The following is a 27394-nucleotide window of genomic DNA, read 5'->3' on the forward strand; positions in this document are numbered from 1 at the left end:
CAGGAGAAATGAGTACTGTAGTATGTACAGGGTGTATAAAGAGTGGAAGGGAGGGATGAATGAGGACGTGCCATACATTTAAACTTAACGGACTGTATGAAAACAAACCTCTGATATGATTCGCAATAACATTGCCTCTCATTTTAGAAAGTGAAAGAGCAACTCCTCCTTCTGGGCAAGGGAAGTGTTTGTGTTCCTAGGAAAACACTAAGAGGGAGAACAGGATAAAAAGCTTGCACACTTGGGAAAACTTGTTGCGGGACTGTTGGTGTTGCTGTTGGAAAAGTTGGTGAGTAACACTTCACTTTTATACATTTAAAGTTAAGCATGCGGTCATGAAAACATACAACTCGAATGTGTGGTATAAAGTGATAGATTTTGGTGAAGTTGATGGTGAAGTTTACATTTCTTTCTCTTTCCTCTCACAGTCAGCACACACTTTAAACTTTCTTTTAGATCTAAAATTGTTGCTTTCCTTTATATAGGGAAACAGGTTATATGTTAAATGTGTTTAGTAACAGAGATACAACATGCAAGCTCAGCAAATAACCCCAAACAGTTGTAAGTGACATCTGCCCTGCTAATATAGGCTGTGCACATACATGCACACTTATATATTTAATACACTTTGTTACTCATTATACATTATTTCATTACTTTTTTACTAGCTGACTATACATTCATGAACCGTAATTCAAAACAGAAAGCAACGTGTATCATTTTGTCTCCCTTAAAGGGATAGTGTACAAAGATGACAGCTGACAGTACAAATATTATGAAAGTCAATGGGTACCACCAACTGTGCTTACCTTTATGTGCTTACATTTATCAAAAAATCTTTTTTGTGTTTATCAGAATAAAGAAATTCATACAGGTTTAGACCAACACAAGGATGAGTAAATTTGACATAATTTTCATTTTTGGTGAACTATCCCTTTAACCTATTTATTATGGTATACATGTCTGATTCTGTGTATCTATTTATAGTTTATTTTACTGTGGAAATGATCAAAATCCTTATAACCAACTCTATAATGAACCACCTGGGATGTTTTTAAATAGTACTGAAGTAGTTCCTGGGCATCTGTGACTAGCATACCATGTTGCCCGAGGCTTGCGTATGAGTGCTGCATGTGTAAATATTAGAGTGATAATCAAAAGAAAGAGAATAATGTAAAGAACAATAAAGGCAGGGATGTACATATCAGCTGGATAAAGCTTATGTTTAAGCTCACAAAACTAACACTGTGCATTTCAATACTTAGAAACTGAATAAAAAGTACAATATTCTAGGCATATACAACTTTTTGGAGTCATACTTAGTTTCTATCCTATTAAATCATCAGTCTTCCACCTCTAACTAACCTTTATTTAGTTTTATCCAGCACACACTGAAATTAAAGTTTCAAAACATAAGCATGCTAGTGTATAATTTCATAATGTAAATAGAAATCTATAGCTGGATTTCAGGCAGGAAACACACACACAGGGTGTGGACAGTGTGTTGGTAAAAAGGAAGCAGACTTTGTTTTAGTTTGAGTGATAAAAGCCACGAGCCCTTTCCTGTGCTGATAAATTGTCAGTAGGTCAAACAAGACTATATATAAAAATTGAGAGTGTTTAATAGAAAGTCATGAACCACTATAATGATCCTAAAGACAAATCGACTGTCCACATCAGACTTACATCTGACAGAAGCTCTTAAGTTCAAGGAGAAGCCTACAGCACCTAATGTTTAAAGAAATTCAAATAATTTTGATAGTGTGCAATGCTGTAAAACTGAAAAGTTTGGCTTGTGTGCATATTTAACGTGATATGCACACAAGCAAAAGAATATGTGTGTATTTTTACATAAAGTTTGAATGTACCACACACACATTTACATTTTCATACACACTGAAACATATCAACATTTTGACCGGACTAATACGTTAATTATTTACGCATTAAAAGCTTTACAGACACAGATTTGTACATATTCCTGTTCATAAATATTAAATTCACGGGCAATGGCATTTCATACTCATTTTAATGGCATGTTTTCAGTCATATTTTCTGACTTATTATTATTATTATTATTATTATTATTATTATTATTATTATTATTATTATTATTATTATTATTATTATTATTATTATTATTTAAGAAATATTCAAGCAGACATTTCACAAGTCGTCAAATAAATCTTTGGTGTCCCCAGAGTACATATGTAAAGTTTTAGCTCAAAAAACTCACAGATAATTTATAATAGCATGTTAAAATTGCCACTTTGTAGGTGTGAGCAAAAATGTGCCGTTTTGGGTGTGTCCTTTAAAATGCAAATGAGCTGATCTCTGCACTAAATAGAAGTGTTGTGGTGCAGATTAAGGGGAGGTATTATCCCCTTCTGACATCACAAGGGGAGCTAAATTTCAATTAGCTTGTTTTACTTGCTTGCAGAAAATGGCTCTCCAAAACTAAGTTACTGGGTTGTTCTTTTTTACATTATCTAGGTTGATAGAAGGAAAAATGTCAGATTTTCTGTAATCATTTAACCATTTTGTAATATTTAATTTGTTTCTCATGACACACAAAAGGTATTTTCTCCTATGCAACAATAATTACACCAAAACAAAACATAAATTTACATTTAAGATGTTAATTTTATTGATTCACCCTAATCTTTATCATTAAAATTCATATGATTGCCAGGAACATATCCAAATTCAGCCCTTTATCCAGCGATCTTGATCCCAGTTCTTGGTAGAAACAGAAAACGTCAAATCTTGCGTTCACACAAAATATTGCACCTCAAGAAGCTTTATGACACATTGCTCAATGGTAGTGATATCAAATGCTTATTGGCTCTTGCATGCTACATCACAGATTTGCAACATTAATTGCCGTCTTTCAGTCGGTGTACTTTTGAAATTTTAAATGCGTGCATTAACAAAGAGAAGCCGGATTAGCGATCTTGTGGATAAATAACTTTAAAGAGCACCTATTGTACGATTCACGTCTATACATTTTCTTTGGTGTGTAAGTGTGTATAAGTACATGTTAACGATATGCAAAAGGTACAAACCCCAAAGTAAACAATGAAGCGAGTTATCGTCTCCAACGTAAATCTCTTTTCTTGTACTACAAGAAACGCACGAATTGTAGGCAAAAGTTTACTTCCTGGGATTGGTGATGTAGACAAGACTGGCACTATCATAATTCCTCCCCCTTCGAACTCACAGCCTGTAAGTTAACTGTCAGCATTGCATTGTGCACGAATCTTTCAAACATAGTAAGAAGCACCACATTTCCGGCTGACATCAGAGGTATTCAGGCCAGTCACAATGTACAGATTAGCTGGCCAATCAGGGACACAAAGCTTTTCAAATCTGTGTGTTTCAGGAAGAGAGTGAAATCTGGAGCTACAAAATGTACAATATGTGGAAAATGTGTTTTTTATTATAAACCACGCAAACACATACCAAATACACAAAATAATGTTGTTTTTAGCAATGAAATAGGTGCCTTTTAATAATTCTTTGTACTTTATATACTCCAGCACATCGTCAATTTAACTAGTTTGGTAGGTACTGCTTTTGAAATTTCGCAATTAATAAGTTATTGTGATTACACTGCTTTTTATTTCTAAAAGTACATAATTTTAATAAACCACTTTGGGTAGGTTTAGGCGTAGGAGTTTATTAGCTGCTTAAAATATCTTTTAAATGCTATATTGTTACTATTTATTGTTAAATTTTCCTACCCATTTTTGTCTCCTACCTTGAATAATATAAAAATACATTACATATTTAAAAAATGTATAAAAAGGGTTTGGGTTTAGTATATGGTTTGGGGTAGAGTTAGGATGGAAACAATATTAATAAAATGGTTATACAGCTTCATGGTATGAAAAATGTATAAGTTTTTTACGTTTTGTTGCTGTAAAAATGTAATAATGCTAAAATTAAATGTTTCAAATGCATCTACATTGTACACTTCAGCATCTCTTTAAGCATACAAAGAAAGTTTTTTTGCTTTTGAAAGTTTTAATACTACATATTGATCATCATATAGTTGTTTTTTAATCGTTGTACATTGCCATATTATTGCAAGATTGTACACAGGAAAATGATGTAACTATACAGTCATTGTTTATGTAACTAGTTGTTTAAAAATTATATCATTGTTTCGTAATGTTCAGCATCAGTATCCCACATTTAAATATTATTCAATATTCCCATTTGGATTTGGTTGATGCAATCCTTTGTGTGCTAATTTCTGTTGGAGCTTTCCTGCTATTTCCTTCCGTATGTTTTCTCTGAGAGTACACTGGAGTGAAGCAATCCCCCTCTCTGTTTCTCTGCAGGCATCTCATCATCTCTGAGAGCACTCCCACAGCTGTTCCTTTCACTCTTACTGCCAAAATATTCCTTTACATGTTCCTAATGGACAACTCCACAACACAAGCATCTGGCATAACTCTATCAGCCAAAAATAATGGTAAGTATTCTGTAGTTGTGTGAACTTTACAGAATAAGTGTGAGGACAGGATGGCCAATGCAGTAATACAAAGGGGGTCTGTACAAAGTGAAGAATTGTATGAAATGAAATAAGGTTACGTATGGATGTTCTATATTAATGTGTGTGTAGGCATGCAAGTCTGCGTGTAATTTGGAGTGTGTAGTTTTATTATTGTGAACTGCTCAGGTTTTTCTGCCAGTGCTGTGCAATACTTAACTTTTTTTGCCATGTGTGGTACATTGTCAGAAAACTGCTGCATAAAGTTCAAACAAATTGGTTTTGCAAGCTAATTCAACCTACTAAGTTTTGACTTTGTTAAATTGTTAGTTGTGTAACACATCTATGTGGGCTCATCAATGTCAAAATGATCAATGATCAATTTTAAGTGAAATCTGGAAGAATTTGGTTGTGCTTTTTACCTTAAATCTAAAATAAGTTGCTTTGGTTAAAAGCTACTTTAAATAATTCTCTGTGCTATAGAGTTGAGGTACAAAAAAAAACACTGAGTAACAAATCTCAGCACTGACTAACAAATCCCAGCACTCAGAAGACTGAATGAATAAGGGAGATATGACAAGATTTTCACTTTGTTCTGGGAGGAGGATGAAAAAGTTGGAACCAGAGGGATTGTAGATAGTTTTCCAGTAACAGGACAAGAACTGAGTCAGTGAGTGTTTGTGTTCCTGTGAGGACAAAACCAACCAGCCAAAATATTGATTTATCTTCTGTTCTGAAAACCCTTACAAGTCCCTTTGCTAGGATGTGAGATAAAATGGTAAAAGGAAACTGTGTGGTCTGCATTTTCGCAAAACAGCTGCATACTGAGCATCCAATTTGAGTTGACTGACGGTCAACCATGATATTGTTTTTTTTATTGGGAACTATTAGATGAGCATCTGTCTGTGTTGCGGCCTATTGGAGATTATTAGTACCCAGACGGTTATGGTTTCTGAAGATTCATAATAATGCATTTCAATTTAACTGGTCATTAATTATTAGTTTTATAGTTTTAATAACTTAAAGAAATATATACTTGCATAGAGCCTGGGAATTCAAGGATGCAGATCATATCACTGTTTGCAATTATAAAGTTAAACAGAATTGTTCTTTATAATTATGGTTTTTAATACATTTAGTTCAATTTTTAACCAGATTATTAACCAGTCTATACAGTGTATAAACAGATGGTCACAGACAGTGAATCCATATATCTAATACCTGGGAATACTTTAACCTCCTAAGAGCCGAGCTTTTTTTCTGACTTATACCAGCTATTTTGGGCTAAGAAAGAACCAATAAATATAATAACCAAATATTTTTCTTTGAACATGAAGCAGTGTAATTGTGCGTGTTTGTGTACAACAGGTTCCAGTTACACAGAATTAATTATTATGGTGATAACAAAAAAAAAAACATATGTGGACATTCAGGTCTTAGGAGGTTAAGAAAGAAAATATTAATAATAACCACAATATTTATGGTTTATATGATTTGCACTCACCTAAAGGATTATCAGGAACACCTGTTCACCTGTTCAATTTCTCATTAATGCAATGGTGTTTTGATGTTTTCTTTGCACACGTTAAGCCTCTTAGTGCCAACTGGGCATCATTTAAATGCCATGGCCTACCTGAGCATTGTTTCTGACCATGTCCATCCCTTTATGACCACCATGTACTCATCCTCTGATGGCTACTTTCAGCAGGATAATGCACCATGTCACGAAGCTCGAATCATTTCAAATTGGTTTCTTGAACATGACAATGAGTTCCCTGTACTAAAATGGCCCCCACAGTCACCAGATCTTAACCCAATAGAGCATCTTTGGGATGTGGTGGAACGGGAGGTTTGTGCCCTGGATGTGCATCCCACAAATCTCCATCAACTGCAAGATGCTATCCTATCAACATGGACCAACATTTCTAAAGAATGCTTTCAGCACCTTGTTGAATTAATGCCACGTAGAATTAAGGCAGTTCTGAAGGCGAAAGGGGGTCAAGCACAGTATTAGTATGGTGTTCCTAATAATCCTTTAGATGAGTGTATATATTGACTTTTATGTGTTTTTGGAAAATAAGATGATTCTGAAACTTAACGCTGATCTTAAACCAATAACCTGATTGGTTGTTACACTCTAAAAATTGTTGCTAAATAGCACTAAAAGTGCTTCACTGGCTCATGGGAAACCACTATCACACCGTGCTATCCGCTTGGTATGATGTAAGGAATATTGTTTTTAGGTCCAAGCCTCCACACATTTCAGTAGAGGGTATTATTTAAACAGCTGTTTATGAGCACTATTTATTCATATTACACATTTAAGCAAAAATTTATAAACTTGCAGTGTATACTGCAGTCTCCAGGTCCACGGAATCACTGATGGCAATATATTAATAATTCGCAAAAAAATCCATGTCCATGAGTCCATGTCTGGTCATCTCGAATTTTGTTTTGGAGATAAAAATTAGGATTGGGGATTAGGATATTTTGTAGTTTTGCATAATGACATGAGTGTATATTAGTGTTTTTGTTTTGTTTTTTGTTATATCCCTATGGCCTTTGAGATTGGTTGGATCCGGAAGCGCTGGATGACATCAGACTTAACAAGTGGATAACATGACTTACAGTTCTACATATGTGCTACATAGGTGCTATATAGCACTTAAAAAATAGGTCCCCCTATGATTAAGAGCCAGTGAACCACTTTATATAGCACAATTTTTGGTTGCTTGGTTAAATTGTATCTACAATCTTTTTATGTCAGGCTATATTCAAGATAGAACAATGCATGACACATAATATTAATAAAACATAATCAAAAACTACTTTTAAATCAATTGTATGTGGCAGCTGTTTTTATATTGCATTTTATTTACACTTAAATACCGGATGCAAATTCTGCATTCTTTCCATTATGCAACAATTTCATGTTCGGTAGCCTGTTCATAACAAATCTGAATTCAGCTTCGATCTTTATGTAATGTAATGTACTACAGCACTAAAGGATAAAAAAAATCCAGCTTAACAACACTTCAGCTCCACAGTAATATTTATCCATTTCCCGTGTGTGATGAAGAATCCGCTCTGTGTACTTTCACCCGCAGAAATGTTTTGCCATCAACAGCAGACTCTTTTATTATCACTAACAGAAGCAGGCGTTATTCTCAACCAGCTGTCTATAATCAACCTCGGTAGGCCTGCAGTCACTTGAGTGGCTCATGAGAGCACATGCCCATTAGTAAACTGATTGAAAAGCCTTTTCTCTCCGAGAACCGCAGACTCTCAGTGTGAATGACGGAGTCTGAGGGAGCGCTGGAGTGGAGAGAGGACGTATTCTTCCGAGGCGAGATGCGTGACATATGGTTGGGCAAGATAGGAGCAGTTACCACTTGAGCCCGAAATCCCAGGCAGATGTGACCTCAGGCCAAGAAGGACAGAGAGGGAAGGAGAGAAACAGCAGATCGTTTGAGGAAAAATCAGCCGAGGGAGGGAAATGTTGAGGAGCTCTTTAACTGAATCTTTCACATGGTTGTGTGTGTGTGTGTGTGTATGGCATACTCAGAATCTCATGACCATCATCACAAATGATTAAGCTTGAACTCACTGTTGTGGTCATGAGCCTCGCAGTCGTGATAGAAAGGTGTTGGAAAGCTGCTATTCTGGCTGTTTCTATTTACAGACTTTCTTGGGTATAGGGAGAGTGATGCATGCGCTCGTCTCTCAGCAGCTGAGGTTTATGCATACATTCAAATCTAACACAAACTTTCAGGAGGTGTTAGAACTGACAATAATACTGTATGTGACAGATTTAATTCGCAGAAACTGAGATTGTGACTTTTTTTAATTTTGCTAAACAGGTGACAGCATTTGTAGACGGTGGAGTTTAGCATGGAGGTCTGGGCTTCATTCAGTTTAGCATTCAGAGGCAAATGTCACCGCGCCTGTGAAAACTAGACTAAAGTCTCATCATCTAATTGACATTCGAAGCATCCAAGTTTGATTTCAATCATTGATTTTGCATTGATTTCGGTCTTTGACATGACCTTACTCTGTTAATATTAAAGAGCCACACAGATCCAAAATCGAAACTGGCCTGTATTGCAGTGTGTCATGTAGCTGTCCCTCAATGTAAACAATATGCAAAGTAGTTTAACCAAAAAGTGCATGATTAATAAAGTTATTGGCTTCTAAAGTAGGGAGTCGACTTTGAATCGCTGAAACGAGTTGTCATATGGATTGGATCTCCTGCCTGCCTTTTCCACGTCACACGAACACTTCCACGTCACATGAGATACTAATCTCCGCCTACAGCCTTGCCCGCTGGAAAAATGAAAACTATTACCTGCACACAGCTAGTTATGATTATAGCTACATACTTGCTTAAATGAGTGTTTCACGAGTTCACACTTACAAATAAGTTGGTAAGATTAAATTAGTAAACGTATTTGGCGTGCTGTCCGGGGAGAGGGCTCTGAGCTCGGAAATGGGCCCGAACGCAGAGTATCCCCCCCCCAGTTTAGGAATTAACCTGGTGAGTGAGAGGTGATGGGGTGGTGGAGGGATTCTGAAGACTGCAGAGGATCTTTGCAGAGTCAAACTGTGACTTATATATGGCTTGCCTTTGTCCTGATTGGGTAGATATGATGATTACTGATTGTCGAGGACATCTGGTGGTACTAGAGTATCTGTTGATTACTGATTATAGACAGCTGGAAGTACTTAAGTGGTTTATTTGACGTGCTCCTCCCGAACTACGTTAATAAAACATCATAAAATGTTTATCGTCGTTTTTATTGCTTGGATTAATGATGAATGATGTCGTTGTTGTCAGAGAGTCACGTTAGCAAGAGGTTAACGCATGCCTTACTTACGGTTTTGCTATGACCCGGTTAGTTTACATAAATGCTTAAATGAGTATAAAATGTTAGTTTGTATCGTCGTTTTTACTGCTTGGATTAATGATGAATGATGTCGTTGTTTAAACTCTTAATATACTGTCAGAGAGTCACGTTAGCAAGCGGTTAACGCATGCTCACTAATGGATTTGCTATGACCCGGTTAGTTTACATAAATGCTTAAATAAATGTAAAATTGTTTGTTTCTATTGTCGCTTTTATTGCTTGGATTAATGATGAATGATGTCGTTGTTGTCAGAGAGTCACGTTAGCAAGAGGTTAACGCATGCCTTACTTACGGTTTTGCTATGACCCGGTTAGTTTACATAAATGCTTAAATGAGTGTAAAATATTAGTTTCTATCGTCGTTTTTACTGCTTGGATTAATGATGAATGATGTCGTTGTTAAACTCTTAATATACTGTCAGAAAGTCACTTTAGCAAGCGGTTAACGCATGCTCACTAATGGATTTGCTATGACCCGGTTAGTTTACATAAATGCTTAAATAAATGTAAAATTGTTTGTTTCTATTGTCGCTTTTATTGCTTGGATTAATGATGAATGATGTCGTTGTTGTCAGAGAGTCACGTTAGCAAGAGGTTAACGCATGCCTTACTTACGGTTTTGCTATGACCCGGTTCGTTTACATAAATGCTTAAATGAGTATAAAATGTTAGTTTGTATCGTCGTTTTTACTGCTTGGATTAATGATGAATGATGTTGTTGTTTAAACTCTTAATATACTGTCAGAGAGTCACTTTAGCAAGCGGTTAACGTATGCTCACTTACGGTTTTGCTATGACCCGGTTAGTTTACATAAATGCTTAAATGAGTGTAAAATGATAGTTTCTATCATTGTTTTTATTGCTTGGATTAATGATGAATGATATGTATTGATGTCGATAATGTTTTCTCAGTAAATCATGTTAGGACTAGGTCAATACATGTTGCACTATTGTTGGTCTGTGCCACTGATCTGTGGTCTGTGCAGAGACTGTGTCAGTTGACCAATCAGAGCAGTGTAGGCTACTGAAAGGTGGGGTTAAGGCAGAGTGAGTCGTTGAACGGCTTCACACGAATCGTTTGGGGATCTCTGAGAAATGAAGTAATTTAAAATGTATATTTTGGGAAAATTACAGTGTTTTTTGACCTTGCATGCATTTACACCTGTTGTCTGGGACTTATAAACAGTGATAGGATGCTTAAAATTGCCATCTTACTGGCTCTTTAAAGATATCAATGTTCTTCACAGAATGTTCTTTACATTATGTAGGTAAATCACAAAAATGACTGGGTTTTCACAGACTGAGTGACATTCTTTAATGTGTAAATCTGATTTCATCAATTGATTTCATGTAATAATTCGTCAACTCCCAAAGATTTATATGAATAAGCAATCTCCCAAATGTTGAACTCAAATCATAATTTCCAAATACATTATACCCAAAACAATAAACAAGATTCATTGCATTATGAATCCTTTACCTGTAAGCTAGGTGAATGACAACATCTGACGTCTCATGTTTGCACTCGTAAAGTTGCAATACAAAGTCTCAAAACTTTAAAAACCTTTCTGTACACTCAGGTTTGGTTCCCTGTGGATATTACCACATTCCTCTTATCTTCATAGACGTGCTCTCCATCGCCTCAAGCCCTCATTCTCAATTTGATTTTTTCCTCCCCCTCAGTGCCACAATCTGATTTCTGGGCCACAGAATAACTGTATCTGTGGCCGACTGACCCGGAGGTCATTTGCAATTTCCTTTTCTTACATATTTCTCAGTAATTCTCAATCTATTCCTCACACTTTCGACGCTCGCAAAGATTAGATGGCCTAGTCCCAAAGATGATAGACTGACCTTGTCAAGGGCAAGTGCAAGCTATAGAAATGAATATCATATTCATAATTATAGTGCTTTGATTATGACACATGGTATTGTGAGACATATCCAGATGATGAATGGAGCCATCTAGGTAGCAAAGGCCTTTCGGATTCATTGTGTCACTGTTTAATGGAAGGTCTGTTGGATTCGGTATTTGATGTGTGCGGTTTGTCGAGGGCCAAGTCGCATTGGCTCACATAAGAGTCGTGAGTGTCAAGAGATTTTAAAACCTGACAAAACTGATTAACCAGAGTAAAAATATAAGGAAACATGCTTTCATAACAACAATGATAAAGCAAAAAACTGCTTCAGGGCACAATAGGCTATAATACTGTTCAAGATATTTCAGCCTTTTGTCTGTTGTGTTTTTTGTATAATACTGTATGAAGACTTTGGTTCCAAAATGTGAGAAACGCCATTTTTAAAAAAATGAGTTACCACCAAAATCAGTATTGTATCAAGTCAGTATTAAAAACTAGATTCTTAATTTCATGCAAAATCCGATATCCGCCATGTTATTCTGTCATCTTTTCTCTTTTTTCCCAAAACGCGATAAACGGCAGTCCTCCTTCTCTGCAGAATGCAATAAATCCGCTCAACAAATCACAGCGCACCATTTCATGCATCGCAAACAACAATGGCGGCAAGTTTTCCTCATCTACTTTGTACTTCATGATCAACAAACAAACAAAAACAAAATAATACATTTGATGGCATTGATAAACCTGTGGTGGTTTTCTGTGGCGGGCAAGAAATGTAAGCCACTCAGGCGATGGAAAAATGCTGTAAGCAGTGTCTGTTGCTTGTTCTCACACGACAGCATCAAGCTTCTGTCATGCTAACACATTGACCCCAGGGGATTTTATGAAAAATTTTCCATTATTTTACTTGAAGTCAACAAAAATCGAGCAGGACCAAAACATTTTACAGCTGATCGCTGTCAAAAACGTTCAGCAACGACGTCCAAAGGATGACAGCAGCAATGACAGTGTAGGCTAAGTGTTTTGATTAATGCCATTAATGCCTTTTTACACCTGGTCACTTCATTTGTTTTCTCTGATCGGATAGCTGTCTGATTTTTTTAAACTGTTTCATTTACATTCGCCCACATAAAAGCATCTTGGCAAAACGCATATCAATCCGATCTTTTACTCTCACGCAAAATGCAAATACACTATTCATTACTCCGCCATAAAAAAACTTAAGATGACGCATATGCAACAAAAGGCAGCACTTATTGTATGTTTACTGCATGTTGGGCAGGGGACGTGCGTCTCCTTGCTCGGCCTGAGCTAAATCGCGCAGTACAGAGTAGCAGGAGAGTGAAACAGCGTGATAACTGACAGGACCATGATGGGAAAAAACGCTTCTCAAATCAAAATTGTATTTCTTTATTTAATATAATCGAGTTTGTCATTGGACTATTTTATTGGTTTAAGAAAGCTTTAAACCCACTTTCGTCGCTCCATAAAGCATGTCTTCTTAGTTTGTTGGGCTCTCTTCCGGTTAATGCGCGAGTTTAATGATTATGTAAAGTTGCGCGAGTTTAGTGATTATGTAAAGTAAAGTTTTAACATATGTGGTTTCCTCAACCAGATGTTTTTAAACTTGTCTAGTTTTGTCTGAAATAAATCCCAACTCCTAAAGTGGTTTGAGCGATCGGATTTAAAGTTGGGCATTTACAGCTGGTCTTTTACGATCAGATAGCTAAGATGAATAAATGCTGTACACTGTAAAAACATCCAGCATTTATGTCAATTAAGTTAAATTCTTTTTATTTTATAAGTTATGTCAGCTTTTCACAGGCCAAAAGTTAAAATAGTATGTTGAATTGACTTGCAAAATCAAGTTGTTTTAACTTCATGCTGCATTTTGTTGACTTCATGATTCATTTTAGTTTCACCTTAAGTGAAAAATTTCATATCAAACAGCTGCTGGGATCAAATGAATCTATGCTCAGTTGAAACAACCCAGCATATGCAATTACTATGCAATTCCCATTATAGTCATTTCTTCTTCAAAATGCTGTCAGACAAAGAATGCATGTGTACACTCTTGGGCATTGTGAAGTGACTGTGTTTAAAGAGAGTATAAAAAGTACTTTAAGTGAGTTTTCTAATGGTCTCTAGGACCCATATTAAACACACACACACACACACTTATAATTGACTGTTATTGGCCACTTACAGTAGCAGGTGAGAGATTTAGTGAAATAAATAAAAATGGGCGGCTGTGCAATTTCGTGGAAGAACGAGCAGCTTGTATTTTTATTTGCACAGCTGCTGGGGTGGATCCTCTCTCTGGCCTCAATCACAAACATATTTCCATCTCCTCAATGTAGCATCCCAAGCTTTTCTTCCACCCTGTCCCCATCTTTAAGACGTGCTGAAATTTTACTCCATTAGTCTCATCCATTAGTCTTGTTTCCTGCACTATCTTCAGCGCTTTGCTCATTTGTCTTTAAGAAATTGGAGACTAGTGTGTTGTTTCCCAATTCTGTCTTCTTTATCTCAGCCTCATATGGCCACACAATTTAAGGTTTATAATCACTGTCAAGGCCATGTGAAATACATGCTTGCACCTGTGCTATTGCTGTCCTCTGAGCTCATGGGCTGCAATACGGACTATTATCAAAGCTGCATGTATGCCGTATGATGTAAATCGGTGCAATAGCTTTATGTGATTAACCTCCTTAAGCTAGCACAGTCGTGGTCTAGGCTGACAGACACAATGAATACCTATCTTAACCAAAATATATGGACAGCTTCTTTCCAAAAACCGCTGGTTAAGCAAGTCACAAGCACGCAATGCACAGAAATACTGTGTCATACGTCCAACTAGTTTTTTTTTCACGTGTTTAGTATGAGAATCTAACACTTTAACAGAGTTAATAAATCAGAATGCATAAAATAGCATTAGACATCCCCTTTAACTTGCTTAATAGTTTGCCCAAGATAAGAATATGACACTGTGAAATGGTTTATATAAATGGTTTCTGATTGTTTTGGATGATTCACCACCACATGGGAAGGGTGAACATCCTTTAGCCTTTACAAAAGCTTTTGCAAACATCAATTTTCTGATAAGATCTTGCAAAGCAATCATATCACATACAATACAGTGTAGAAATACAGTGGCCGGTTCTCTCGAGTAAGATAGAAATGACTATCATAAAACCTATTTAAGAGGAGGATTTAAAGGTCTAAACAGCCTTGGTGGTATAGAGGTATCTGAGAGGAGCTCCTGACCAGTAAAAGAGAGATTTATGATGGTCTTACAAGCTTACCCTCAAGGCTCTTTTAAGGCCTTTCCTGATATGGGACTGTGCATTGCAGACATAGTAAGTAACTTGTTCATCAATATTTTCCAGTCTAATAAGGGGTTACAAGTCATTCTGAACTTAAGCGCATTACTTTGAAGAGAGCAGGTCAGTTGTGCTTTACAACTTTCTCTGTTCAAATGTATTAATCACTATGGCAGATTCCTTTGTTCCCCGAAGCACTGTTAACATGAATTCTCATTCGTACCATCTTTAAAGGGCACAAAAAATGTAAAGCAGTGTGAAATCTAATAGCCTTCTTGCAAGATGCTATATAGACATTTTGCACTAACTTGGTTTCACTTTGACTTGCACGCCAATGAAAAATGTATCTAATTAAAGTGTGTTGATGAACTACAGCTTAACGTTTGTCTGGTTTGTTAGAGCTTCATTAGAAGCCATGGCTGTTTGCCGGATCCCGCAGGTTATTCTCTTTTTTTCAGAGTCTCGGCTTTTGTTGTTCCTCTGCAGTGCAGGATTTTGCTTTTCATTTTTTAAACAGGTGCTTTATGAATTACAACTCAGTGACTTAAGCCTATACTTGGTTGGGAATACACTCATCTAAAGGATTATTAAGAACACCTGTTCAATTTCTTATTAATACGATTATCTTATCAACCAATCATATGCCAGTTGCATCAATGCATTTAGGGGTGTGGTCCTGGTCAAGACAAGCTCCTGAACTTCAAACTGAATGTCAGAATGGGAAAGAAAGGTGATTTAAGCAATTTTGAGCGTGGCATGGTTGTTTGTGCCAGACGGGCCTGAGTATTTCATAATCTGCTCAGTTACTGGGATTTTCAGGCACAACCGTTTCTAGGGTTTACAAAGAATGGTGTGAAAAGGGAAAAACATCCAGTATGCGGCAGTCCTGTGCATTGCCTTGTTGATGCTAAAGGTCAGAGGAGAATGGGCCGACTGATTCAAACTGATAGAAGAGCAACTTTACAAAATAACCACTCGTTACAACCGAGGTATGCAGCAAAGCATTTGTGAAGCCACAACACGCACAAATAGGAAAAAGAGGCTACAATTTGCACAAGCTCACCAAAATCGGACAGTTGAAGACTAGAAAAATGTTGCCTGGTCTGATGAGTCTCGATTTCTGTTGAGACATTCAGATGGTAGAGCCAGAATTTGGTGTAAACAGAATGAGAACATGGATCCATCATGCCTTGTTACCACTGTGCAGGCTGGTGCGGGTGGTGGTGTAATGGTGTGGGGGATGTTTTCTTGGCACACTTTAGGCCCCTTAGTGCCAAGTGGGCATCGTTTAAATGTCACGGCCTACCTGAGCATTGTTTCTGACCATGTCCATCTCTTTATGACCACCATGTACCCATCCTCTGATGGCTACTTCCAGCAGGATAATGCACCATGTCACAAAGCTCGAATCATTTCAAATTGGTTTTTTGAACATGTCAATGCGTTCACTGTACTAAAATGGCCCCCACAGTCACCAGATCTCAACTCAATAGTGCATCTTTGGGATGTGGTGGAACAGGAGCTTCGTGCCCTGGATGTGCATCCCACAAATCTCCATCAACTGCAAGATGCTATCCTATCAATATGGGCCAACATTTCTAGAGAATGCTTTCAGCACCTTGTTGAATCAATGCCACATAGAATTAAGGCAGTTCTGAAGGTGAAGGGGGTCAAACAAATGCATTTAGCAGATGCTTTAATCCAAAGCACAATTACTTATCACAATGATTTGACGTTATCATATTGTGTTGTATTTTCCATTTTTCCATTTCATTTTTTTTTACTTTTAAAACTTTAATGAAGAGTCAATCATGAGCTATTTTATGCCAAGTACCTCAGATAGTAAATATACAAGTGCACTTTCAGAAAAAAGGTACAAAACTGTATCTTTTCTGTAACTAGGGTAGCCTAAGGTTCCATTTTGTACCTATACACGTGTACAAAACATAATACAATGTTGTACATTACTGTATCCCTAAAATTTAACTGGTAAAACATTGTTCCTTAAAGGTGCATTATGTAACTTTTAGAAGGATCTCTTGATAGAAATGCAATATAATATACATAACTATATTATCACTGGTGTATAAAGACCATACATAATGTACTGTAATGTTTTTATTACCTTAAAATAAGCTGTTTTTATCTACATACACTGCGTCTGCTTACATGGAAGACGGCTTCATGCCCTAAAAGGACAAACTGTTCTACAGATCGTCTTTCGTCCCTAGAGTACATTGTCTCAGACGATGACATGTTTGTCCTGTGGCAGCTACCATATGCGTTTTAAAATTGATATCTTAATACAGAAATTACCTTTAAAAATTATCAGAAATATTTACTAGACCCTCAAGCTTCCATATTTATTTATTTATAGTTTTTAGAACATACTGGAACATACCAATTCAATCATAAATGCCAAAAATGAGATGAACACCTCCTGTTTTAAGGGACACCTGTATATATGCGTTTTTACGCTGCTATCAACTGGATGCTCAGTATTAACCAGCAGCCATTCAATTCAGATGAGAGTGAGAAAAAGAAAGGGAGAGGGAATGTCTAAAAGTGAGTTTAGTCAAGCGTTTAGTGTCTGTTTTCACTCTCACTTTGACACAGGCAGTTGGCCACAGTTGAGCGATTTCCTGACAGACATCACAGGAGCTGCTAATTCTTCCTCTCACCCCTACATGAAATATGAAGGCCTGCTCTGACACTCCATCACCTCAGACATCAGACAAGGACCTTTGTCCCCGCTGTTTTGACAGTATACCAGAGCTTAGTTAGAGTACACGCAAAGAGGTCATGGGTGGCACATTTTACACTCTTAAAAATAAAAGTTCCTAAAAGGTTCTTTGTTGATGTTTATGGTTCCATAAAGAAAAAAAATATTTTACATAAAAGGACGTTTATAGTGGATAAAACAAAGTACCTTTTTTAAACATTATCTTAAAGGCGGAGTGCACAATGTTTGAAAGCCAATGTTGATATTTGAAATCACCTAAACAAACACGCCCCTACCCCAATAGAATCTGGACCTTCTTTTAAAAGACCCGCCCCACACATACGCAACCCGGCAAGGATGTCGGTTAGTAGACACGCTCCTTACTGCTGATTGGCTATAAGTATGTTTTGGTAGTCGGCCCGTCTCCTTTTCCAAAGCGTTTTTCAAACATTGTGGACTCCGCCTTTAAAGTTCTTTGGAGAACCAACAATGGTTTTTCTGTGGCATCGCTGCAAAGAACCTTTTATTCACAACCTTTATTTTAAAGCGTAGTGAATTTGAATGTGAAGGCAAGATCAATCAATTTCATGAAAAGAAATACACAGTTTTGAAGGCAAATATTTGGTTTGCTGTTGTGTTTGTTTTAACAACTTAGCAAGGTTGTATTTTACACTGTCAGAAACATGGTCAAATGGTTCCTAGCTGTCACTGGGACGGTGCCCTTTTCAAAAGTACACCTTTGCATCTAGAGAGTTCATATTAGTACCACAGATGTACATTCTGGTACCAAAGAGTGCATATTAGTACCTTAGGTATACATATGTGTACCTAAATTAAGAGTACTGCCCTAGTACTGCCTGGTACTTTTTATCACCATTTTTACAGTGTAGCATATTATAGTAGTGCATTAAATCTGAATATTTAGGGATATTCTTAGTTATCAAAAGTGTGTAATTTAAATACAGCAAAGCCAGAACACTGAATGTCCCCTGACAAAATTGATCACAGTTAAATGCCATTACTTTGGTAGTCATCCAGTTTTTAGTTTGGGCAGCGGGCAGAGCAACAATGAAGAATCTGCATTAATTCAAAGTGGAATATTATCAGCTTAATGCTTCTCCCACCCAAGAACTGAGGGGACTGGAATTCATTTTGGCTTCTGGTTTTGCTGCCCATCCTATCGGGAGACAATTACTAGTGCGCTTCAAAAGCCGGCTTTGGGCGAGATTAGCTCCGCTTCTGGGAAGGTGATGAAAGCAAATGTCGAGCTGATGGATTTGCCGTGTCCTGTGTGTGTGTGTGTGTGTGGCATGGACAAGGGGGAGAGATGGAGAGTGCAATGCCTCTGGCCCTTGACGTCTTTTAGGACCAACCCATTGGGTTTAAAGGCAGGATGTGAAAAACTGTTCTTCAGATCTGGCCACGCGGCACAGATGTCCTCCTCCATGTCACAGTGTCTAACAGATTTCTGTAACTGGGCTAACGATGGGACGCCTCCAGGCGAGACAGGCTCCCTCGTGTTTGCATGGCAAATTTAGCAGAGATTTAATGCTTCCCGGGGTGCTGTGGCTGTGTGACTTCGAGAGATCTTTTTTAATGGGCTTAACATCCACCACACTGTTTCTGCTGCAGAATGAGAGGACATTTAATATTTTGTACAGGGTCTTCCCATCTTTAAACTTTATCTGACATTCAAAGCTGAGGTTTGTCATTTAATTATAATATTTTCTTATCATAGCTTAAAGCTCACATAACACAGGCTCTTTCTGCATTTCTGATGCTAATCTGGAGTACCTATAGAGTAGTATTACATCCTTTATATCTCCGAAGAGTCTTTAGTCAGATTTACAAAAGAAAGATTAGCTTTACCGATTCTTTCCGATAACGTACGAAAATATGAAGAAGTAGGAGTTACTACCGCGGGAGGAGCGAGTACGAGTCATGCAACACTATAAAACACTGTTTAACTTATGATTCACTACATGTTTGTGTCATTTATATAATATGCACGCGCCTATTTCCAACATATGACAGAAGTCTTTCTTGCCGCATGCAACTTATGACCCGGTTGGGACTTTTCAATGAAATCCAGTGCATTGTAGCGATTTTAAAGGAGGGGCTTAATGATAATTAATAATTAATAATATTAATTTTTAATATTTTAAAAACATTCTCCACCATCCCAATTAAGGGAAACAAACATAAGTTTAAATGTAAAGTACTTACAATGGATTGTAATCAATTATAAGTATGTGGATCAAATAAAGGTCTTGGGTGTCTGGCCAACACTCGTCCAGCGAATGTTTAGTAAGACACTATAGACTAAATTAGGATATAGCTCTCTTGGCTAAGGAGATGAATATCCTAAAATTGATCCAACAGCTTTAAGAGCAGGTAGCGATACAAATCAGACTTTATTGACTAACTAAACACATACTACTCTAAACATACAAACACGCACGCACACACACATACGTCAGCACTGGAAGAAGGTTAAGGTTTAAGTAGAGAAAAGAATAAAGCATGAACTTATGGCAGTATTTGTAATTCAGCAGATCAAAGCCTAAAATGAACCATTACTTAATGCGAATGCACCTTAGTTAAAAAGGGATAATGATGCGTGATGCATCAGTAAATAAGACTAAATATGATACTTGCATGTCTTGCCCATTAAAGCAACACTATGTAGTTTCTATGTAAAAATGACTCACAGCTCCCCCATGTGGTTGAAAAGCGCAACAGTGTCTGGTATAAGACACCCTTCTGCAAGCAGGGGGAGGGGCGGGGCTGTGTGCTCTACCCTCCACCACCACTTTCAGAGTGTGCTTGTAGCAGCTAGGAGGCTGCTCAGGTTGCAGCAACAGTACAATTTTTCCAGTTAAAAGTTGTTCTATCACTGAAATAATTTTAGAGACATTATTTAAAGGTAAAAAAAATTACATAGTGTTGCTATAAAAGAAAGTGTCCTGATGTAGTTTGGTGAGGCTATAGTTGATCTTGGCTGAGAGGATTGATGAGAGAAAAACCAGCTTGAAGCAGATGATCCTTCGTAAATGAAAAGACACGGCCAAAGCCTGGCACAAACTTAGAGGTAAAACGTCTGGTTTCGCATCCTCATTCGGATGAGAGTCCTAAAAGGACTCAAATGTATCCAGAAAGAAAAACTTAAGAGATGTGTGTGCTCCATGGTGTGTTCTTAGGTAGGGGTTTTTAACCTGTGCAGAGGTCACATCTTTAAGATGTGTCTGACCCAATCAGAGGTCACACTTTCAGAGGGAAAGTCTTTGTCTTCCAACATGCAGTTTTGCATATGGAATTGGATTCGATGTTAAGGTGGAAATGTTAAAGAGTTTTTATAGTATTATTATGAAGAAGAGTTTAATGCATATTATTATCCAGGAAATCAAAAATGGATCGCATAGATACCAAACAAGGACTAGATATGATTTGGATTAAGTAAGTAATACTAAACAATATGGTAGCGCATATTTGACTGAATGGTCAAAGTCAATGGTCAAGATCGTAGAAGCTTCTAAGTTGTATTAATTTTTGAAACTTGTTGTTGAAGGCCAATAGTTGTGTCCAATGTCAAGGACAGTGCAGATATCTGGGCACGTTGTGAAAAAAATATACGTCTACACTCAAAGATATATATTTCAGTCAGACTTTTTTTTTACTTTTAATGAAGTTATGAAGGGACACAGAAAAGATCCACAGGGACCGAACCTTTTCCGACATTTGGTTTTGTGGAGCTGGGAGCACTTGATTGATTTATAAATAATTCACTGCCTGAGCGATTCTCTAAGGTCGTCATCATTTTAAAGTTATGTTTCTTTCATATTACCCCACCCTTTTTAAAGGACACCTAATTACCAGCCTCTGTGGACACATATGAGGACATATAAAAGATCATGAGTGTGCTATACCTGCAAACGTACCTTAATGCCCTTCACATTAGCCAAATGTCAATGTTTTATGTCTCCCTAATTATTCTAAATATAATCACACTGTAAACACCAAATCACAATGAGCTTTTAATCACAGTGTAACTGGTTATTAATCCCTAATGAGGGAGCTTAATTGTTCATGTTTTGGGGGCATCTGTCTGGTCAAAGCTGCATTATTTTTTCTATTTAAAAGTAGCTTAGGGGTGTCACTAGATCTATCTCCATTTCGAAAGCAACATGTTTGGTTTGCTTGTCCTTCAGTGAAAGTCAAGTCAAGGCAGCAGATGTTGCCTTTGCAATAATTCATGATTATCTTCAATCACTTTCTTTAACGAGTTTTTTGTCCCCACGGTGTCGGAGAGAATGAGTCTTACTGCCGTACTGCAATGAGACAGCTGTCTATAAAAACAAAGAGTCATGAAAGATTCACCTGTGTTATAACAACACCAGAAGAAAGTAAACAGTACGTGTTTTGCAAGGGATCAGTGAGGTGTGGCTGTATGCTGCTAGATTGAGCAGAAAACAGTCGTAAACATTCATCCTGAATAGACTTTTTTATATGTGTGTTAAGCACTTTGAGAAATGAGTTTTAAAGGCGCTATACAAAAAAAAGATATTATTATTATTATTATTATTATTATTATAAACTGGAAGACATTAAACTTTATTTTTTTTACCAAAAGCAAAGATCAATGGAATGATATGGTCTAAAGTCACCAGCACGAGAAATATCTGCCCATTATGTTTAAAAACAGTTTATGCTTCATTCCATTTTATTACAACTTTTTTACTTTCTGTATTTTTTTATGTTAGTTTAGTGTCAGTGATGTCAAGTTTTATTAAGGTGGACAAGGCCATTCTGTAGATACAATTAAATCTTTAGTACTTTAATAAGTTTATTGTTTTATTAAAATATATATTTTTTGTGTCTTCAGATGGATCAGATGGTCGTTACTTCGAGGCCATAGTTGGAGGTACGTTTGGTAACAGCACTCAAAACTCACATAGTCCCTGAAATATAAGTTAAGTCTATATAGTGTTTTCAACAATGCATACTTTTTCAAAGCAGTTTTTAGACAACCTTTTAAGTCACCATGAAATTTTTATGGAATATTGTAGTGCTTTTTATACATTACTTCTGTGTATTTTTTTCAATTAATGTGCCCTCATAACAAAAACGTTAAACTATTCCCCTCCTCAAACCAGGGCTCTTCACTTCCTGGAATGGCGTGAAGATGGGGCCAAGTAGATTATTTCGCTATTTCTGTTTCGTGGTGACTTTAAATTGTTAAAGGATTACTCCACTTTCTTAAAAAACAAATCCGGGTAATTTACTCATCCCCATGTCTTCTAAAATGTTGATGTCTTTCTTTATTCAGTCGAGAAGAAATTAAGTTTTTTAAGAAAAACATTCCAGGATTTTTCTCAATTTAATAGACTTTATTGGACCCCAACACTGCAGTTTACAGTTTTTTTCAATTGTTTACACGCAATTTTGAAAACTGGGTTCTTTTTATCAAAATATAATCACAGTTATCCAAACACCACACTCAATTTGCATAATTCCTAGATTGTTTGCAAAATGACACGTTTAAGTCAAAACATACACACTTCAGTCAAAACATGTACACATATTTGTGAAAATGCTATTAGTTTTCATTTCAACCAACACAGTCCTCAATGATCAGACACTATTGCAGCCAGTTTCACACTGCTGTGATAAATAAAAAACACATTTGTAAAAAAATATTTTAGGAGATAGCATGTGATAGATTTTTGTCCAGACATTGTTATGTAAGGGATAATTTAGATAAAAAAAATGTGACAAACCCACAACAATCTTCATGATTAGTTTGAGATAAGGGGAGAATGTACACAAATAGGCCTACTATAAACTTAACAAGCACTGCACAACACTGATGCTGCAGACTGAATATTTCATTTATTTATTTCAATACTTACAGTATTTCTTACCATTGTCAGTTATAGTAGTCAACCAACAATGAAATCATTGAAACAAATAACATCTGTAGGCAAATAAAAAATAATGCATGAAGTACATACACTTTGACTCTGAAGAAAAACTTCTGTAAAAGAAACAAGTATACTGTAACTATTCATCATCTCTCCGTCTGGCTGCATCAGGCCATAAGATTTCATCCACATCACAGGCTATGTCTTCATTGGCAAGGCACCGTTGGAGGAATCGCCTCATGTGGTGAATCCACCCCTGCACAGAAGCTGCTTCGATATGATCATAGGCCTCCTCCATGGCCTGAATGAGGGACACACGGTCATAGGGCCACATGTCATATACCTTCCACCACCATGCTCTTTTATTGGATTCAGGAAGGGGGAGTATGGGGGAAGGTAAGACATCCAATTCAGGGTGCTCATGGAACCAATTCTGGACCAGAGCAGCCCGATGGAATGAGACATTGTCCCAAACGACAATGTACCACATCTGGTCCACTTGGTTTAATGCTGTGACAATCTTGAGCAATCTGTCAAGAAATGCAAGTATTAGATTGCATTATAGGATCCCATATTTGCATGGTGGTGGAGGACCCCTTTTTGTGTAATAGCAGCGCAAAGGGTGATGTTACCCCTCCCTGGCACATTGGGGATTGCTCTGTGTCCAATTACATTTCTTTGTCTTTTCCTTTTCTTCTAGTCTTTCCATTTTTATTAAAGTTGCCTTTTATATCACAGCTGAGTGCTGTGTTTTCAAATTAGCACATGTGTGCTTCCACACTTGGTGGATGTGACTATCCAATTCATTCATTAGTGTGGTAATTGGCAATCCAGGGCTTTGTAATGACAAGGAAGTAACCTCACAATCGTTACCTGTGTATAAGGTGTGAAAATGTGTGTAAAGTTTTACAAATCACTGTGTGTTATGTTTTGCAAAAAGGGTGAAGCAAACATTGTGTGTTATGTTGTGCAAATCTGTGGAGGTGTTTTGCTCGTTGGAGTGGAATTTTGCAAATTGTGTGGAAATTTATATATTAGTGTGTAAACAATTGAAAAAAACTGTAAACTGTAAACTGTTGAGTTGTTCAGTAAAGTCTATTAAATTAAGAAAAAGCATGTAATGTTTTCCTCAAAAAAACTTAATTTCTTCTAAACTGAACAAAGAAAGACATCAACAAAAAATTATCTAGATTTTTCTTTTAAGTGGAGTAATCATTTAAGCCCCGTAGTGGGCAAGCCAATGCCATCTATGGCAAAGAAAAACATGTTGTACAAATAATGTACGAAAGTTTGCAATATGCATGCACAGAATTAATAAACTAGTCCTTTTCATCAGTAAATAAGCATGCTTGTGTTGACAAACCAATTTAAGAAAAGCAGTTTGATGATCGCTGAAAAGTTTTTTGGACATAAGAGGTCATAATTGCACACGACCTCAGGATATTTCTGGAGAAGCAGAGAATGAGAGTACAACAGTGGTCTCTAATTAGGTATTTACACATGAATTATCAGTATCTGAGTTTGTACCTGTGCACAAAATAATTGGAATCACTAAAACACAGCAGGGTTCTGATCATAAAGGTTTCTCAAAAAGTCAAGAAAATTTGTGTTCATTCATTGTGCATCATAATAAGGTGCTACTGTTTCAATTAGCCTGATCTCACAAGAATTTGTACATATTTTCAGAGTTGGCTAATTGGTATGAATTTGTGCGAAGTTAATCAAACCCCCATCCCTAACCCCAAGGTCACAGGGGCAAAGGCAAATCATACCAAAATGTATGAATGTGGTCGTACAAATTAATAATGAATTAGCCACCTAATAAAATATGTCCAAATTGCCATGAGATAGCGTTGCTTCAATGGCTGCTACACTGTCAGAAATGGTCAAAAATACACCTTTGCACCTAAAAAGGTCATATTAGTGCATAAGTACATATTGGTACCAAGAGAGGTACCTCAAAAGTGGTATAAAAGCATGCATCTTTAATAATATCTAATTTGCCTCTCTTCTTAATTCGGTGTAATATGACTTTCTGTGTTAATCCTGCTCAGTATGCTGCAACTAGAGATTAGCTAAGCGGTACAAATCCATATCACAAATAGCACTCTACCAAATGTCCTAATATAAACAGAAATGTTCGGTTCCTCTACAGTTCAGTCTCTATTTATAGCTTTTGCCCTCAGGATATGTTTAAAGCTTTAAATCTAACCTCTCACTCTCTGTCTGTCTGCCTGTCTGTCTGTTCTAGTTGTCATTGCTGTGGTCGTTCTGGTCCTTCTTCTCGTCATAGCCATCGTTTTGCGGTATATGTACCAGCAAAAGGGCACGTATCATACCAACGAGGCCAAGGGCACAGAGTTTGCAGAGACAGCAGATGCTGCACTTCGAGGAGACCCGGCCCTGCAGGATGCCGTGGATGAGAGCAAGAAAGAATATTTCATATGAGACACAATGCCTGGGCCTTTATGTGCATCAAATAACAAACTTCAGGCTGAATTGATGTCTGAATCATTAATTGCATCCTGTTTGCTTAAACAGCCTAACAGCTCACAGACTTTCAGCAAACAGAAAGAAACGTGAAGAGCATTCGAAAATCTCTACATTTTTGAAGGCTTTTTTTATTTTGTTTCTTGAAGAAAAGAGGTAAAAAGTTTAGTGAAGCATTTGATTGGAAACAGGCTTGCAATTGTAGCCTAAATTAAGCTGTCAATCAGCAGGGGCAAACTAGTTGAGAACAAATGCTGGTTTGTAGGTATTTGAAAACTATTTCTCAGAATTTTGGGACAATGCTGCCATGCTGTAAAAAAGGTCCATGTTGTGTTATTCTCGGTTCAACCATTTAGTACGCAAAAACAAACACATTTATGGAAAAACATCACAAGTTAATTGGGTTGCATGGAAATTACACAATAATTACACTTCTTTTCTTTTTTTGATAATCAAATATTACCTTTATAAGATCATGGATTACAGTCAAGTGATGTTTAAAAATAGCTACTTGCTAATTTTTGTTACATAAAACAAAAGTACTATATACCAAAAATGTGGAGTTTGTGCTTCTTCAAAAATTAAGTTTCAAAAACAACAGGACAAGAAAATGAATCATATCACATCTCTCTGTATTTTTGTTTTCATTGTATTTGACACTGAATGTCAGCAACAAACATCAGCTCGGAAGAAAGTGATGATATTCAGTTGAAGTGAAGTTTGGTTTTGTTACACAGAATTTAAATGTGGCTGGTGTTTAAAAAAAACATTTAAATGCAAAGGTATATGTGTTTATCTAGAGTGTGAAAGTTGTTAGACGGCACTCCAGGATGTGAAAAGTGGAACAAACCCAGAAAACAAACATAATATGCATATAATTACTGTGTCTTACAGATAGACATGGAAAAAAACCATATGGTTGTTATTTACAGAAAGCTTTTAAATGCTAATATGTATATAGGCATTACACTGCTGCTGCTTTAATTGTGATCATTCTAAAAAAATACTTTTGATTTTCTAAGATGTATTTAGACTAATGCTATAAAGGTTGCTTGTAACCAGAGGCACCAATGGACTAAATGAGAAACTCGATATGAGCAAAATATCTGTTTCGCCTTAATTAGATGCCTTAACCTAATTTCAGGTGTTTTTCACAACAAATAAAATGAATTAACACGATTTATGTGATTTCTGTTTCAATCAGTCATTCAAGCAGTCATACAATTGCATCATTTTAAACTGACTAAAAATTTTAACTTTTTGCCTTAATTAAAAAAACATTATTCAGTCAAGTAGCTCAAATATATAAAACAATATTTGTACTGAATATATTTTATATTAGTATATTAATGTTTATTATTCTGTTGTGTTGGTATTTAAAAGAGTCTGTTATATGAGGTTACCATTGTGCTAAAGAGTAGGCTAGAGCATTTGCTTAGGTGGCAAACAGACTAAAGCCCCTTTCATACAGAAATTACAGAAAATGCTTCCGGGATTTGTCTGGGATTTTTTTGGTTCATTCACACTGCCAATGATTTTCTGTAATCTGTGCGTGCATTCACACAAATACCGTAAAGATCCTTTAAAGACGTGATGTATTTTTTCCACAGTGTCTAAAGATTACTAATTATCTGAGATTTCTCTCTCTAGAAACTAGGGGTGCAATGGTTCTCGGAA

The 27394-nt window shown here is 36.7% G+C and overlaps 1 protein-coding gene across 1 annotated transcript; it reads left to right on the top strand.

The window, feature by feature from the left end:
- On the top strand, nucleotides 1-26896 carry gypc (glycophorin C (Gerbich blood group)). The gene is made up of 4 exons (XM_055215089.2): nucleotides 1-289; nucleotides 4347-4480; nucleotides 22189-22227; nucleotides 25479-26896. Exons 2-4 carry the CDS (start codon nucleotides 4417-4419, stop codon nucleotides 25673-25675), a joined length of 300 nt encoding a protein of 99 aa, XP_055071064.1. The 5' UTR covers nucleotides 1-289; nucleotides 4347-4416; the 3' UTR covers nucleotides 25676-26896.
- The last annotated feature ends 498 nt before the right edge of the window (nucleotides 26897-27394 follow it).

The sequence above is a fragment of the Misgurnus anguillicaudatus genome, chromosome 17 (assembly GCF_027580225.2).
Source record: "Misgurnus anguillicaudatus chromosome 17, ASM2758022v2, whole genome shotgun sequence".
NCBI lineage: Eukaryota > Metazoa > Chordata > Actinopteri > Cypriniformes > Cobitidae > Misgurnus > Misgurnus anguillicaudatus.